We start from the raw sequence: 16,968 nt of genomic DNA on the forward strand, positions 1-16,968 counted from the left end.
GGATCAATCATTTATTCCATCCTCCTCTCAATCGGTTAGTGTTCAATGATGCTATGATTCCATGATTTATATAATGATTAAAGTGTTGTGTATTATGATGAACAATGATGTGTATGTGATTATGCTTATGTGGATCGGATGTTACAATATTAATCTAAGAACCGAATAGATGTTAATTGATCATCATGTCCTGTTTTCGGATTGTTGTTAATGATTTGGAGAATGTTATATGACTGCTTATGATTGCAAATCACTAGGGGATGCTCACGTAGATCGAATCACTTGTGTAGGGTGCTTAAACCGAATTAGAGTTGATGTTTATGTGATGATAATCTTGATTCAGATGCATGTAATCGGTTGTATATTCAGGAAATCGGACCAAACAATAGGATTTGATAAGTTATTGTTCGTGTTTTGACTATGTAAATCATTAGGGTTCATATGAATGGAATGATTAAAAACCTTGTTTAATCGATTGTATGTTAATCGGATAGTTGGAAATCTGTTAATTAATGATTGTAAATACGGAAGTTATTTAGTTGGTCAAACGAATTGATTGAGATTGTAACTGATGTGCATGATTTTTGGAATGTTATAACTAATCGCACAAGAAGTCCATTCGCACAAGTTGGTCAGTAGCACAAGGGGTCCTCAGTCGCACAAGACTGTTGGATCGCACAAGTTGTTTAACGGTTGGGCCAGGTAGACAAGTTGGGCTGGACTTGTTCCAATCGCACAACCCAAAATGGATCGCACAAGTCGACCGGATCGCACAAGCCGCCCGGATCGCACAAGACCTATATTTATTTATTGGCCGTATTCTGTTGGGATTGATCATTTGGGCCGGGTTATTCTATTGGGCTTCTAAGGGTGAATCGCACAAGGCAGATAGACTTGTGCGAGCCCGAACCTTTAAATCACACAAGTTGAATGCGTTATGACTGTTAAACGTGATGATGTGTATTTGCCATGATCAATGTGTGTTCTTAATCTGCTAGCTTATGTGATACTTATGTGCACAACTCGAAACCAAAACCTAACTTGTATGGTAATCCTGTTAGGACGTGGTTGACCACTCTTAGTTCAAGTAACCTTTCGTGTAATCTGCCGAGCAAACCAAGGTGAGTTCACACTCTTACCAAGGCATGGGATTCCCGGGGTTGGGAATGGGATAGAAGGAATGAGATTGAACAAATACTTGTACTTACACTGTTACTAAACTATCTACCATCGTCCTCGGATGCGAAGGATACATACGTAAAACCTACGTATACTTGTACTCATCACTGTCCTAAGGATGCGAAGGACACTTACGTAAAACCTACGTAAACTTATATTCACTACTGCCTCAGGTTGTGACAGGCACTTACGTAAAACCTACGTAAACCCCCGCGTACCACTGTCCTCGGGTTGAGAAGGATGCTTACGTAAAACCTACGTAAACCTTGTACGTACTACTGTTCTCGGGTTAAGAAGAACACTTATGGTTACAAATAGTCTAGTGTATATACAAATATGGGAAGCCCCCACTAATAGAACATACTATCGGCCTAGTAGAGCCACATGTTACGAAATGAACTTACTATTACGAACTTACTCACTGTGAACTCGCTCAACTAGTTGTTGACTCTCTGTTACATGCCTTGCAGTAGGTACTCTTGGAGCTTGCACGGGAGGCGCGATCGTTGTGGGCACATGGACTGTTGAGTTCCATGTTAAACATTTACACTTTATGAACTTATTGCTTATGTTTGGGTTTTCACAATTATGCTTCCGCTATACATTAACTATGTTTGGATTTGAACACCTTTTATATTGATGGATTGGATTTTACTATGTACTCGTATTGTTCAATATGATTGGTGGCTTGATCCTGATCATGTCACGCCTCCAAGCGGTGGTGCTCTGCGGGTGGATTTTGGGGGTGTGACACACACCATCCAGACTCACTAAGCATACTTCAAAACCACCATCCAAAAGCCACCAACATCAAACCTCCACCCAAACAGTTGCTGAAACTTCTGTTGTATCAACATCTGCTGGTACTTCAGTTGTTACAACAACTGCTCCCACTTCAACACACACCACTTCAACACACACCACTACCACTGCCTTATCACCACCAAAAACAACATCTCCACCATCACTTCCTGTCATAAAGCAGAAGACAGCAGATGTTACAACATCTGTTGTAATGACAACAGTGGTTGAAACACCAGTTGTTTCAACAACTGTTAGTCAGTCACAAACCACTGCCACTCAAACCACCACCACTGTTCTACACAAAACATCATCTGCTTCTCCTAAAATAAAAAGGAGAAGGATTATCATACCAGATGATGATTCTCCATCACCACCACCAACAGCTTCAAAATCCCAAGCACTTGTCACAATTCCAAAACCCATTCCTCTCTCTTCAGCTCAAATTCACAAACCCTTACCTCCTGCAGGTGTCGTATTTCCTTTGGAACTCATAGCAGTTAGAGAAGAAATCAAATCTTTCTATTATGAGGATGACCCTGCTAAAAGGAGTTTGCCATCAGTTGAAAGATATCCCAGGCCAAACAATATTGAAGAATATTTGAAAATCAAGGCCAAGCAAGCAGAGGATATCTCAAACAAAAATAAACAAGGGAAATCTGATAGAGAATTTCAGCAAAACTATCAGTTTCTGCTCACACAGGTCAGATCTATGGAGCAATTTGCCAAAAGAGTATGTCAGCAAATCTCTGAAAGGGCAGATGAGACCTAGAGAAAATATTACATTGAAAACATCATGACCTACAAGAAATACAAGGGGGAGAAATACATGTATAAAAACTGGACCATTCCTGAGCTTGAAAGTGAGGCAGCCAGGATCCAAGAAATGATCAAAGATAAGGTCCAGCAAACTCCTCCTGAAAAATTCAAACAGTTTGAAGCTGACAAGGCCTTAGAGTTGAAGAGAATGAAAGAGGAGCTTGTAGTAGCTGATTATGGGTCAAAGAATTCTGTGTCAAAGTGGGGAGAAGCTAGGGTCAGGGCCACCTACAAAAGGTTGGAGGAGCTTAGGAAGAAAGATCCAACAGCTCCACAAAAGCCTGACTACTCCAAAGCAAAGGTCTCAAAAAGACCACCAAAACTGCAAGGAAAAAGAACACTGCTCCAGCTGGTGCTGCCATCTACAAAAGAAGGAGTAAAAGCCAGTCAGGTGCTGAAACAATTCAAGATCTAATTGCTGGTAATGACCTTGTAAAAGAAGGCATTAGGTTAATGATGAAAGAAGAATCTGAATTGGAACAATCTGCAAGTACTACACAGCCAGTCATGAATAGGCCTGCATCACCAAATACCTCAACCAATAAAAATCTCCCAAGAAACCCACCAGGCTCAAAAGTACTAAAGTGGAAAACTGATAAACAGACCCACGTACTGACAGTGTTCAAGTCTAGTGGAGAAGTGAAGAAATTAACAAGGGAACAAGCTCTTGGCCAGAGTCTTGAAGATTTGCAGGATCTCCTTGATCTTCCACTTAGCAGGGATGATGATGATACAGATGCCTTAACCTTTGAATTACAACTCAAAGGGCAAATAAGGTAACTGTTGTTGAGGCAATAAAGATCTACCAATAATGGAGAATTTTGGCATTATCTGTTCCAGGGGGAGATTGTTGGGATTGAACCCTGCCAAAGGAACAGATAATAAAAGCCAAAACTGGATCGGAGCAGTGGATCCAGAATAAGCAGATGTTTTGAATGCAAGTCTCTCCCCTTGAAAGTGGTTTCAACATCTGCTGACCTCCTATCTACTGATCATACAAACTGCTGATCTACAACTGCTGAGCAAAGTCAAAGACTGATGAAGAACTGAAGCTCTGCTGCTCAATCTACTGCCTTGATTCAAGCACCGCTGATCATGACAAGTACTGCTGGGCTCACAGCAGTGGAAGGATGCAGCAGCTGTTTATTTACTTTATGTTATGAAATGTAATATCAGTAGTTAGCATAAGCAGTATTTGTATAGGTCAGTTGTTAGAGTTTGTTAGGAGGTTAGATGTCACTTTCATGGTGACGTCAGCTAAGATGCTCAGTGGTTTGTTGCGTGCCTATAAATAGAACAGTGCTCTGCTCTGTTCTGTTTAGCTCTTCACCATCTTCTTCCTGCACGAACAAATTTCTGTGCTCAGGCTGAGGGAGAGTTTGCGAATCATACATGCAATTGTAATCAAAGTTTGAAATAAATTTAAGCATTTGGTTCTTTGTTGAAAATGTATGATTGAAAGCATTTCTTCTGTTTGATTGTGAAAAGTTTGATTCCATTTAATTCCGCTGCACTACTCTTTCATTGTTCATCTTAATTCAAACACAAATCACAATCAATCCAAACTCAGATCCTAACATAACACTATATATAATACTATATAACACCATATAAACACCGTATAACAATATATAACACCATATAATACCATATAACACTATGTAACACTATATAACATTATATAACAAATATAACACTGTAGTTTGTCTGATAGCATGTCTATGATAGATGTATAGTGTTATATTTGTTATATAATGTCATATAGTGTTACATAGTGTTATATGGTATTATTTGGTGTTACATATTGTTATACGGTATTTATATGGTGTTATATAGTATAATATATAGTGTTATAATACACATTTCTCACACTTTAGGCCCTTTTTACATTATCCTTACCTTGTATATATATATATATATATATATATATATATATATATATATATATATAAAATCTTTTATTTCATTTAATAGATTGTAAGATTTTTTTTGTTTGTTTTATTGTTTTGATACTTTGTTTTGCTTATCATTTTATTAAGTTTCTAATAACTTTTTGGTTTTTTTTTTGTTGAAGATAATTTTTATTATAAACTAATATGAAGTTCTTAATAACTTTTTGGTATTTTATTATAAACTAATTATTATTTACAAAACTTTTAAATAATAGTTAAATTTTTATAGAGAACTATTTGATAAGGTTCTTGTGTGTGGTATATCTATTAATAAAAAAATAATAAGTAACAACCACTTTAGAATTTAATAAATAAACTCATATTTGGATCTTATAATTAAGTTGATGTCACTCTCTTATTTTATTATTAGAGACTGACACTATATTAAAAGTATGAATTAAGAAAGGTTAATTAACAATTTTCCTTTTAAAATAGTTTCACAACACACGCATATATACAATTATTACGTAATTTCAATTATATCTTATCTCAAAATATAATTTCTAAATCTAACTACTAATTGTTTAATATTTTTTTATTCAACCCGTGTAATACACGAGTCTGTAACCTAGTAATTATATATATAGTATCTGTACAGGGCTCCTAATGCCACTCGAATTCTCAGGGATGACTCTAGGTAAAAGAAAATTTTTAGGGCTCATTTTTACTAGCCGCACAGGGCTTTAAGAGCCCTCGAATTCTTAGTGGCGGCTGTAGGTAAAAAAGCTTGGGATACCCCTAAATTTTTCTTCTAGATCCGCCACTGATTGGGAAAACTCACATATCCCACTAGACACTCCGATAAGCGATGGAAACAGGTAAGATACGACCAGTAAAAGTTTGAATCGAATCTAAGACCTCTGTTAGAAGTGATGAGGCATTTACCATCTTTTCACCCTATATGTTTAACGTAAGAAATCCTGAGTTTCTAATCTAATCATTTGTTTAAATCCTTAATGTATCCTACTTTTTAAAATGATTGATGTAATATATTTGTACACTTTTAATAGCAAGAAATAACAGAAAAAAGGACTCTTCTAGCTAGTGACTAGAAGTAGAACGAGGGGCACCAAAGTTCTAGGAGCATACATCAAAACAAGACCACGAGTTCCAATCTAATACATTAAGCTTTGCACTATTTTTAATCCACTCAAACGAGTTTGTTTTTATATCCTCCAAGATTCTAATTTTGTTGAAACTTATTTTCTCACTTTCCATAAAAACCATATCGTTACCAAGCAGGGGCGGACCTACATTGGCCGAGACGGGTTCATCCAAACCCACTGAGTTATATAAATGGTCCGGAATGAACACATAAATAAACTATGAGATGAACCCATAAGGCGTTGTGTTTTAAACAATATGTCATGGGTTCAAGTCTTCCTATTGACACTTTAAAAAAAAAAAATTTCAGCCCTTACAGTTGAAATGTAGGTGCACTAGTTCATCAGGATCCTCCAGCTTGTTTGTTGTTTTGTAGTAGTCTAAAGTGTGGTTTTATCTATGTGAATTTAGTTAGTTTGGTGGACTTCAATTACAATAAAATAGAACATTGGTATGTAAATTGTAAAACTTTTAGAATTTCTAAAATATAGCAATAAGGCTGGTGGGTGTGGGGAGCGCCACCCCGCCACCTCAGCCTCCATAGCGCCATCATACTTCCACCAGCATGTTAACGAGCAGGGGGGGGGGGGGGCTCCATCGAAGTTGATTGGCTTTAAAGGGGGGCGCTATAAAACCCCTAGCCACATCCTCCACACCATACAAGTTAAAGGAGAGGGCTTTAAACCCCTTGTGTGACGTGAGGTGAGGTGGCAGTAAGGTAGCGTGATAAAGCCCCTAGCCACACCTCCAGCCTAAGCACTAAACCACATGGACCAAAACCACAATTTACTCTTTCCTTTTCTTAACTTGTGCCGTAAATTGTGTGTGAATTGTACTTTAAATTTTGGGGAATTGGCTAGTAATAATCCTAGCTAGAGGTTATTGGCCATTGACAATCCCACCTTTAAATATTCCCCCACCAGTCCCACATTTCCCCTATTTTTCCTACAACGGTCCCCCGTTAAAAAAACTTAATGGAGTTATGTTTTTTTTCCAAATTACAAACAGTTTTTTACGGCTATTGATCAGAACGACGATACGAGTCCATTGATGTAAAACTTACCTCGAAACGGTGCTCCAAATAATGAAACCCGCACTTCAATTCGGGTGTTTAACTTTCCAATTAACAAAAATCAAGCCATTTGGAGCACCATTTCGAGATAAATTTTACATCAAGGGACTTGTATCGTCGTTTTGATGAAAAGCCCTAAAAAAATCTGTTTGTAATTTGGAAAAAAGCTTAACTTTGTTAAGTTTGTTTTAACCGGGGGGGGGGGGTGTAGGAAAAATAGGTGAAAGGTAGAACTGGTGGAGAGAATATTTAAAGATAGGACTGTCAATGGCCAATGACCTCTAATTAGGATTATTACAGGTCAATTCCCTTAAATTTTTAATAGTTAAGCTCGCTTGTTTGGAGTTGCCTATATAATGAGCAAAGCTTACGTTCAACCAAATACTAATAAAAGCCTAGTTAAATTCACAATGTAAAGTCACATGTGAACAAAAAAAAACTAATTTTAACTAAACGTGTAAATTAGTTGTATAAATTTATGTGAGCCAACATTGGTTAAAATGAGAAACAGATGGTATTACAAATGTGAATTTACATCAAGTTTTAAGCACAAGTTCTACAACGTATTCACCCCATATATTTATGATCTATGCTCAAAGTGATCGGTCACGATTCCTTATATTCTCTAGTTAGACACGAGTTAGTTTACTTGGTTCATAATTATTTGCTGTCTCGTTTCATATATAGGTGGCATTCTTGACACAAGAGAAGAGGTCCAAATAATAACCATTAAAACCTCTCCATCGCAAAGTATCACAGACGCCTCTCCTCCTATCTTTCCTCTCACAAACCTTCACTTGCAACACCCTTGTCAAAAGGTAACCCCCCCCCCCTCTTCCCGTGCGCACTTTAGACGGACTTCGACAGATATCTCTCCACGTCGAAGCCTTGGAGAAGGTGTAACCACTTTTTAGCCCTTCAATCATCTTGCAGTTGATGACTAAGATCTTCTATTATGTCTTTTCTACTCCATAAATCATGGATATCCTGTGCAAGATCAAAGGCCAAAAATGGTTCCCGGTTATCTATCTAACGTTTATCATTTGAACCCTCCCTTTGAAGCAGTCACGAATTGAATTATATTTGTCTCATCAGGTTAAACTGGTCGAATCAAAAACGTTATATGGGTGTATCATCTTTATAAGCAGTAAAAGGATGAATTCAGAATCATAGGGAGAAAAAACTGTAGTTTTGATGAGAAGATTATCGAACAATTTTCCAATAACCAACTGAAGAACAGAAGTATCATGTCAAATTTCTTTGCTAAATTGTTTAAGGTAACTTTACAAACAGGTACATTAACTTTCCACTTATGCTAACAAAAACTGCACGATGTTTTGTCTTTTTTTTCAAGTGAAAAAAGACGAGCAGTGCAAGAATATTGCCTCTGGCACAAGAAAACAAATTCCCGTGCTCTAGAAGTAATAATTAAAATCCAAATGGATGAGAATGTATGAATCATCATCGACTCATCGTCACATACTCTCATCCATTGAAAACTGCATAATTGTTTTCACTACCTGTGTGATCTTCCTCTTCCTCGTCATCATCATCGTCGTCATCCTCATCATCAAAATCAGTAGAAGTGGGTTGACCGTTAAGATCCACATTAATCCCGTTAACCTTCCTCACAAATTGTCCCCTTACACGAGGTCGTCTCTCTGCTAGCTTTTTCCTATTAACGTACCTGATTTTCTTATCGAAACACCGTTCTTTCCTCTTCTGCTTGAACTTGATCAAAGCTGCTTGTCTACGGTCAAGTTTATGTACCTTCGCATTGTGGTTAGAAGAATTCCCGTACGAGTGCCATGTGGGCATTCCAGCTGGCATCTGGCCAGGTAAGCAAAGATTAACAGGATAGTAAGGGAATGATGTCATTCCAGGCATGTGATGAGGTGGAATATTCATGTTCTGTTGGTACATCGATGAGGCTGGTGACATCATCACATGGTTCATCGGTCCCGGTAGGTAATATGGATAAGCAGAATACGGGTTATAACCAGATTGTTGTGTTTCTGATACGTTGTAGTTCATTTGAAGATTGGATTCTGGAGGTAAAGGGGATCTGTCTACTGATACCGAATCGCGAGGTGCGTTATTGATATATATGTTTTCGTGATCACTAACCGCGTGTTCATATCGAGCAGCATTTTCATCGGTCGGGTTGATGTTTAATGCTGGCGGGTTGGCTTCATCCACGTGTGTATCACCCCTGAACGCGCTCGATTTGACATATGTAAAAAAGGCTGAAGACTGACCTATCCTTAGTTCACTCTTCTTTGGACCGAACATCACTTTCCCTGCAAACACAGCTACAAGATATGTAAGTCATAAGAACATCTTAAAATGACATTAAAGGGGGTGTTTGAATTTGGATTCGGATTTTGGAATCAATCATCTGAACATAAACATATCCAAACAAGATAATATATGTGATGTGTCAAAAGACTCAAAAATACCGTAAAAACAGCTTAAAATGATATTAAGGGGGTGTTTGAATTTGGATTCGGATTTTGGAATCAATCATCTGAACATAAACATATCCAAACAAGATATGTGATGTGTCAAAAGACTCAAAAATACCCTAAAAACAGCTTAAATGATATTAAGGGGGTGTTTGAATTTGCAGTTTTGAACTAATTATTTGTATCATAAACACATCCAAACACCGCATAAATAGAAACTGGACCAAACATACTTTTCCCAGGAGACACATCTACAGGATATATCAAGTCAAAAAACAACTAAGACGACATCAAGGGAGTGTTTGGATTTGATATTTGGAACTAACTATCTGAACATAAACACATCCAAACACCCCGTAAATAGAATTTGGACCCAACATAATTTTCCCTGGAGACACAGCTATAAGATATGTGATATGTCAGAGCATAAGAACAGGCAGGGCTGTAAACAAACCGAACGAACACAAACAAGGCCTTGTTCATGTTTGTTCATTTAGGAATGAACTTATGAACATGTTCATGAACGGTTCACAAACACATACCGAATGAGATTTCTTGTTCGTGTTCGTTCATTAAGGAAATGAACATGTTCATGAACTTGGTTTAAAAAAGCGCGAGGCGCTCCGAAGTGGTTTGGTTCCAAAAGCTTTAAGCGACGCTTCAAGCGCGAAGCGAGAGCTTCACGTATACGAAGAGCTCAAAACTAAAAAAATATTTGTACACATCAATATGACATATTCTACTTGTTAATTAATAATAAACACAAAAACATGATCAAAAAAACATAATTAACACATAAAAAACATAGTTAAAACATAAATTAAAGTCAATTATTGAAGAAAGTATGAAGAATCGATGCAGAAGAGGGAGGGAGCGGCTGAAGATGTTTACTAACGTTCTTTTTTTTAGGGTAAAGAAGTAGTGGACCTCAATTAAACCCTATTAGAGACTATTGGGCCTAAATAAAAAACCCAAATCTGACCTGATTGGGCTGAAGCGTCGCTTCAAACCAATGGCGCTTCGGGCTTAAAGCGCGCTTCAAAACGCTTCACGTGATTTGTCACCTCAGAGCAAAAAAAAGCGACAACCCTAGCGCTTCATCGCCTCACGCTTTAAGCTCACTTTTTTAAACCAGGTTCATGAACACTTACTGAACGTTGACAAACACAAACAAATGTTCAAGAACATAAATGAACAACAAACCAACGTTATATATTTATTTAAAAATACAATCTGCATTTTTCATCAGAAAGATTATAAAGAATCCACTAAAAATAAATAAATACATAACATTATTAACACAAAAATTAAGAAGTTATTTTTTTTTGGGTAAAGACAAAAACTAACACAAAAATTAAGAAGTTTGCAAGCTTTAACACAAATTGAAATTGAAATGATAAAATGGGGGATGTTGGAGGTGGCAAATAGTATAACTATCGTTTCAAGTTTAAAATATTAAAGCCAATAATATATAACATAAAAAAACCTTTAAATGAACAAACACAAAAGATCATAAATGAGCGAACATAAATGAAAACATTACCAAACGTTCACGAACATAAAAGACCGAACGCAGCCTCTATTCATGTTCGTTTGTTTAACTTATCGAACGAAAATTATTGTTCATGTTTGTTCATTAATAAACGGACAAACATAAACGACCGAACGAAGCCTTTGTTCATGTTTGTTTGTTTAACTTATCGAAGGAACTTTATTGTTCATGTTTGTTCATTTGTTAAACGGACGAACATAAACGAACCTCCCGCCGAACAGTTCACAAACTATTCGTTGAACGTTCGGTTCATTTACAGCCCTAGACACACAACTACAAGATATGTCAACTCATAAGAACATCTTATAACAACATTTCGAGCGTGTTTGGATTTGACATGTCAACTCATAAGAACATCTTATAACAACATTTAGAGCGTGTTTGGATTTGACATGTCAACTCATAAGAACATCTTATAACAACATTTAGAGCGTGTTTGGATTTGTATTTTGGAACGAATTATCTGAACATAAACACATCCAAACACCCCGTGAATGGAATTTGGACCAAACATAACTTTCCCTTGAAACACAGCTACAAGATATGTGATAACATCTTAAAACAAGGATATTAAGGAGGTGTCTTGGATATGCAGTTTTGAACTAATTATCTCAACATAAACACATCTAAACACCCAATAAATTGAGTTTGGGTTGAGAGTTGTTTACCCCGTAGTTGCTCGTTGATTTCTGGGACATTAGGTGGGTCGTCTGATAAGTTGACAAGTGGTGTGTTGATAAGACCATGAGGTGTTATGATACTAGTCTGAAAAAGAATGGTTTGGTTAGCAACATCAGAAATCTCAGGTTTCCAGTGAAGAAAATTCTTACTTCGTTTTCTTGAGGAACGGATACCGAGACTTCTGGATTTGAAGTCTTGTGTGACTTGTCATCTGTGTCATCCGAAAACAGAGTGGTGCTGTTCGTATTAGCTTCACTATGATCTGATTGGACTGGATCGAATTCACAGTTCATTATGTTCTTCTCAGCCAAGCCAAGCTGATGAAAGTAGGTTATAAAACCAAGAACAAACAAAAGTAAGTCATGCATGCTTAAGTTTTCGTAACTTGTTTATATTTTCATTATGTTCGATAGAGTACCATTTGGGTCGTATTAAAACTATACATACCATACGTCTTCTCCTCCACATGTGCGTCCACAAATTCAACAGCTCATTCGTTCGCAATGGTTTCACAAGATAATCAGCTGCTCCAAGCCTCAAGCACTTGACAACAAGAGCAACTTCATCTTGAGCAGACATCACTGTGAAAAAAAAAAACACATAATGAAAAAAGACAACCTTGAAAAACCTAAAAACAAGTAAAAATATGCATAAACTGTCAGCAGGCTTACTGATCACAGGAATTCGCCTCAGATCATTGTCCCTCATGATGTATTTTAACATCTTAAAGCCTTTAGCCATAGGAAGATCAACCTCAGATAGAATAATATCTATGTCGGGCCCCTCAGCGTTCAAGGCATCAATCACTTGCCTCGGTGACCGTACTGAAGTCACTGTTCACATAATTTAACAGAACTGATCAAATTAAGCAACTAAAAGTTCACATAAACATACAGAAGCCATGAACATCATACCTTGATAAGAACATTTACAAAGCAGATGAAAAACCTCTTCAGAACTCTTTAAATTATTGTCACAAAGCAAAATCCTCACTTTACTCCGATCGATAAACCCCTCACCAGCCGTCCCGTTACTATTCCCTCCACCGCCACCTCTACTCAACAAAATCTCGTTCGGATCCATCTTCCACATCAATCAAATCCACTCCTACTCTTCACAATCACAAATTCTCCAAACAAACACCCCAATCCTACTCCTAACTATCTAAAACATGTCCGAAACTAGAGAACTTCATTAACACACAATTTCACCTAATTTACACACACATAATCTCGACCTAGGGTTTCTAACTCCAAAACCTCCATATACAACAGATCAATACAGTTCTCATAACACAAATCGTACAATCAAACAACGTACAAACAGATTCAAACGGAAACGAAAACCAAAATCGCACTTGAAGATCGGAAATTATACTGAACGAGTACGATACCATACAATACAATACGATACGATCTAACAATAAATGAAAATCACCTGCTCAAATCGCGCGTCCGGCTGCCGTAGATCGACCGGAAACCGTCAAAAACCACCGATTTCAGCTGCGCGTGTGTGTATGTATGTGTGTGTGCGCATCTGTTGGTTGTGAGAAAAAGAATGTTGCTTTTGTGTTGAATGTGGAGGCTAAAATGCGCAGGGGGTGGAGGATAAACGTGGGCCGTTGGATGAGAGGGGTGCGCATGTTAGAGGGTGAGCAGACGTGGAATGAAAAGTGCAAAAAGAGCGCGTGAGAGGATAACCAATTAGAGATAGAGATGAAGCCACGTCATGAAAAGGTCTCTATGAAAGAGGAAAGGGTGTAGATATTTTTTGAGAATAAGATATGTATCTTTGGAGTAGATATTTTTGGAGAATAAGATATGTATCTTTGGAGATATGTGGGCCAGGCCCAGTCTGTGACCCAACTCTTTCAAAATCCAATTATGTTTACTAGGAATAAAAACAAGATATTTTACTTTATCTTTGATAACACTAGAGGGTAGGCCCGTGCGATGCACGGCATGACTAACAGTTAGTGTCCTTCATTTTGTGGTCCGTTCGGGAAAAATGTTTATGCATGGATAAAAGGTGATTAGCCAAAAGACAATGTAAGAGAAGCCATACAAAACGTCATAAGAGCTTGTACCATAAGCCAGCCACACAAAATTTAAGGCGTGCATAGCACAGGAAACTTTGTTTGCGGAATGTGTTTAAGAACAAACTTATATGCCAAGTCTAAAAACATACATTACAGGAAAAAAACTTAAAGGAGTTCATAAAGCTTCCGATTTATTCAATAATTCACGAAATCTTCTGCCGCTAATGCATGCCCATGTAGTCGCCCTTCCCCTTAGTAGTTTCTTGTCTACAACAGGTTTAAGCAAGTAAACATAAGCAATGGCTATGAGTTAGTCAAATCAAATATCTTAACATATGTGCACGCATGACTCTCCATACATGACTAACCCATAAAAATCATTGAGAGAACTCACTACCATATGAAAACCTTAAATCATATTACAATATGCTACAATAAATTAAATAAAACCAGACTAAATTGTAACTGCCTAAAAACTTGAAATGACTATTAAACGAACTTAAACATAGATAAATGAAGGTAAATGAACACACATAAACAAATTTTTAAGTGAACTAACTTATGAGTGTAGCGACTGCAGTATGCACGTAAAGAAACATGAAACAGTAACAAAATAGATTACAACCAGTCTGCCATTATTAACATCATAGATTTCTTATACATAAACTTTAACGCTAAGTAAAAATATCAACAACTACCATGAATATAAACAAAAGGTATTATAAGACCAATAAAGTATAGAAACAAAATGGAAGCGAGCGAAGCAAAGCAGGTTAATTGGGCGAGGGAAGACTCTGTGTACTAACTTGCTTCTTTTATTCGGTAGGTGGGCACTCGTCATGAACCACCTAAGATTTAGAATGCAACAATGAGTGAAAGATATATGGTGTCAAAGTGTACATACCAAAAGCTATTCATCTTATTTGCTTAAAAAATTTATATTGTAGAGTTGGCATAGTATAGCACTATAGCAGTATGATTTGCAACCTTATTGTGATCAAGTGTGAATGAGACCATTGAATGAATAATGGGAGTAGCAACAACAAATTTGTAGATTTGGCCGTCATAGGATGCCATCCTTGCCTTTCACGACCTTTGCTTGATGAGATACCCATGAAGTGTGAGTTAAACTCCTATTTGTGGGTTCTCCTTCAAGGCCTTTTTGCTGATTATTTTAAGCCAGTTTACAAATGATGAACATAATGGTAAGCGAAGTTAGTTGCTTGTATTTCTTGAAGATAGAATACAAATATACTGATAATATGAACATACTGCAAGTAATGTTGCGGTATAATGTTCATAAGGCATGCAATTATGCTCCTTTGAATTATCAGCCAGCTTCAAAAAAATGAAAAGATCTGTTAGTAACAATCTTCTTTGTCATTCATTAACACATTCAACAAAAAAGCTCTCATTCATTAAAAGGCCACAAACAGGATGAAATCATGAAATAAATCAACACAAAATAAACAAATCATTAAATAAGCTAAAATATATACTCACAATAGGACAATCCCGCCAAAACTCAGATAATGATTTCCTCTGCAGGCAAGGAAAAAAAACTAATTAAGAAGAAATTAGACCAGAAATAGCAGAGCACAACAATTCTTCCACAATTAGAACAAAGAGACCACAAATTTAGTAACTAAAACATTATGATTATGCATTCTTATTCATATACATCAAATAAAATGAAAACCAATGAAAGTATGAAACTCACATTTCTCAAATAGCTGAACTGAAATGGAGGCAATGCACCTGTATCCACACGGTTGCTGAAAGCAAAATATCCATTTGTAACACCACCGAATATGTTATTATTTCCACGAACTCTTTCTATATCAAAACTCAAAATAATGCGACTAAACAAACTGGAAATAAAAACGTACCTGAACCAAATCAGAATACGAAAAGAAAAAACCCTTGCAATCAGACCTATGACACGAATAAAAAAGATCTGAACCCAATCAGAGGCGAGATGTATATGAGTATTTAAACAAACAAACCAACTAATCGTGCACGACTATCTCCATATAAGCGACATCCGGTCAGAATCGTGGCCGGAACCCTTTCTTTATCTTTCAGATGGTCCTTAATTGCTCATCAAAGTAACATTCCAAAATACATAAAACAGTTAAAGGAATTGCATATAACCATATTCAATACATATATTTGCATGAAACTTTTTTATAACCATCCAATTATTAAAGACGTATGAAGCTCTAAATCAGATAAAGACAAAAGAAAAAAAACATACCAGTTGAGAGAAATAGCAGGGAATAGAGCAACCGCACCTCGAAAAGTGATAAGGAGTCCCTTGCCGGAGGAGTAGAGGAGAAGAGCAGGCGGAAAATGCGGATGACACTTCGTATACCACCTTCGATCCTCCGTTACCTTACCTTGACTGAAGTCGTTACCCCATCACATCACCCGGTTCGTTCTTCGGAACCCTAGTCGTCACTCAAAGATGTGGCTGCTGACCACCGGCGAACTACCGTCACCATCGTCACTATATGTCACCATTGAGCGGTGATGTTACCCCCATCACCCTCGTCGTCATCTCCTGAGTAACAGATGATCACCAGGTAATGTAGCCGGCGACCGTCCACTCTCTCTCCAGGCCCCTCTCTCTCTCTTTCTTTAACCCTGGATGTATCTAACTTTGTAGACGTAGTGTTATGTGAATGCGAATGTGAAAAGGAAGTAAATAATAGTTGATAAATTGATAAATAAATAAATTTTAATTAAAAGTAAACGATTCAATTGCAATTGCAAGTTGTAGGAAACTCTTTAGTTTCCAAGGAGTTATTGAGAAAAAAGGGTAAACAGGGATTAATGTTAAAGTTAAATAGGTAAATTACTTCTCTTTCCATTTAATATTTTTTAACTTAAAGACTTCTAATTTACCTCTATTTCATTATTTGTAAACTTTTAGATTATGATTTTGGAATATATTTTTTAATCAATATTGTTTTAAGCGTTGAATTTATAACATCATAAATTTTGACTTTAAAAACATTCAAAATAATATTGAAAAAACTGTTTTACAGCAAAAGTAAATTTTTAAACCATGGTCGCATGACTGTTCTCTTTAAAAAAAAATAATGCTTAAGAGCTATGACGTATTATATATAAGCAAAACTTTCAATTTTCACATAACAGAGGCAGAAGCTTATAAAAAAATAGGCAGGGCTTATAAAAAAAATGAATTCATATCATTAGGTTAATATCTTATTTGTAAACAATTATATTACACATTAAATCATAAAATATGTAAGTAATGGTATTAGAAAGGGGAAAAATGT

General features: G+C 36.7%; 1 protein-coding gene and 1 long non-coding RNA gene across 8 annotated transcripts; both read right to left on the reverse strand.

Annotated features, from left to right (window-relative positions):
• Positions 1 to 7,418: 7,418 nt before the first annotated feature.
• On the reverse strand, positions 7,419 to 13,349 carry LOC110917737 (two-component response regulator-like APRR1). Of its 4 annotated transcripts, XM_035986784.1 has the most exons (7): positions 12,540 to 13,349; positions 12,297 to 12,458; positions 12,073 to 12,206; positions 11,775 to 11,942; positions 11,613 to 11,709; positions 8,448 to 9,239; positions 7,419 to 7,914 (listed from the first exon to the last, which is right to left on the reverse strand). In XM_035986784.1, exons 1-7 carry the CDS (start codon positions 12,715 to 12,717, stop codon positions 7,904 to 7,906), a joined length of 1,542 nt encoding a protein of 513 aa, XP_035842677.1. In that variant the 5' UTR covers positions 12,718 to 13,349; the 3' UTR covers positions 7,419 to 7,903. The 4 variants fall into 4 exon arrangements, with proteins under 4 accessions (XP_035842677.1, XP_022017888.1, XP_022017900.1 ...); XM_022162196.2 differs by lacking the exon at positions 7,419 to 7,914 and having other exon boundaries at positions 8,117 to 9,239; positions 12,540 to 13,348; XM_022162208.2 differs by lacking the exon at positions 7,419 to 7,914 and having other exon boundaries at positions 8,117 to 9,239; positions 13,063 to 13,344.
• Positions 13,350 to 13,856: 507 nt separating this feature from the next.
• Positions 13,857 to 16,177, reverse strand: LOC110917758. Of its 4 annotated transcripts, none has more exons than XR_002580842.2 (7): positions 15,553 to 15,735; positions 15,384 to 15,421; positions 15,167 to 15,205; positions 14,936 to 15,001; positions 14,651 to 14,828; positions 14,470 to 14,511; positions 13,857 to 13,930 (listed from the first exon to the last, which is right to left on the reverse strand). It is a non-coding gene; the product is annotated as an uncharacterized LOC110917758 (long non-coding RNA). The 4 variants fall into 4 exon arrangements; XR_004886401.1 differs by lacking the exon at positions 13,857 to 13,930 and adding an exon at positions 15,958 to 16,177 and having other exon boundaries at positions 14,278 to 14,511; positions 15,553 to 15,598; XR_004886399.1 differs by lacking the exon at positions 13,857 to 13,930 and adding an exon at positions 15,921 to 16,177 and having other exon boundaries at positions 14,278 to 14,511; positions 15,553 to 15,598.
• Positions 16,178 to 16,968: the final 791 nt, after the last annotated feature.

Source organism: Helianthus annuus, chromosome 2 (assembly GCF_002127325.2).
Source record: "Helianthus annuus cultivar XRQ/B chromosome 2, HanXRQr2.0-SUNRISE, whole genome shotgun sequence".
Lineage (NCBI taxonomy): Eukaryota > Viridiplantae > Streptophyta > Magnoliopsida > Asterales > Asteraceae > Helianthus > Helianthus annuus.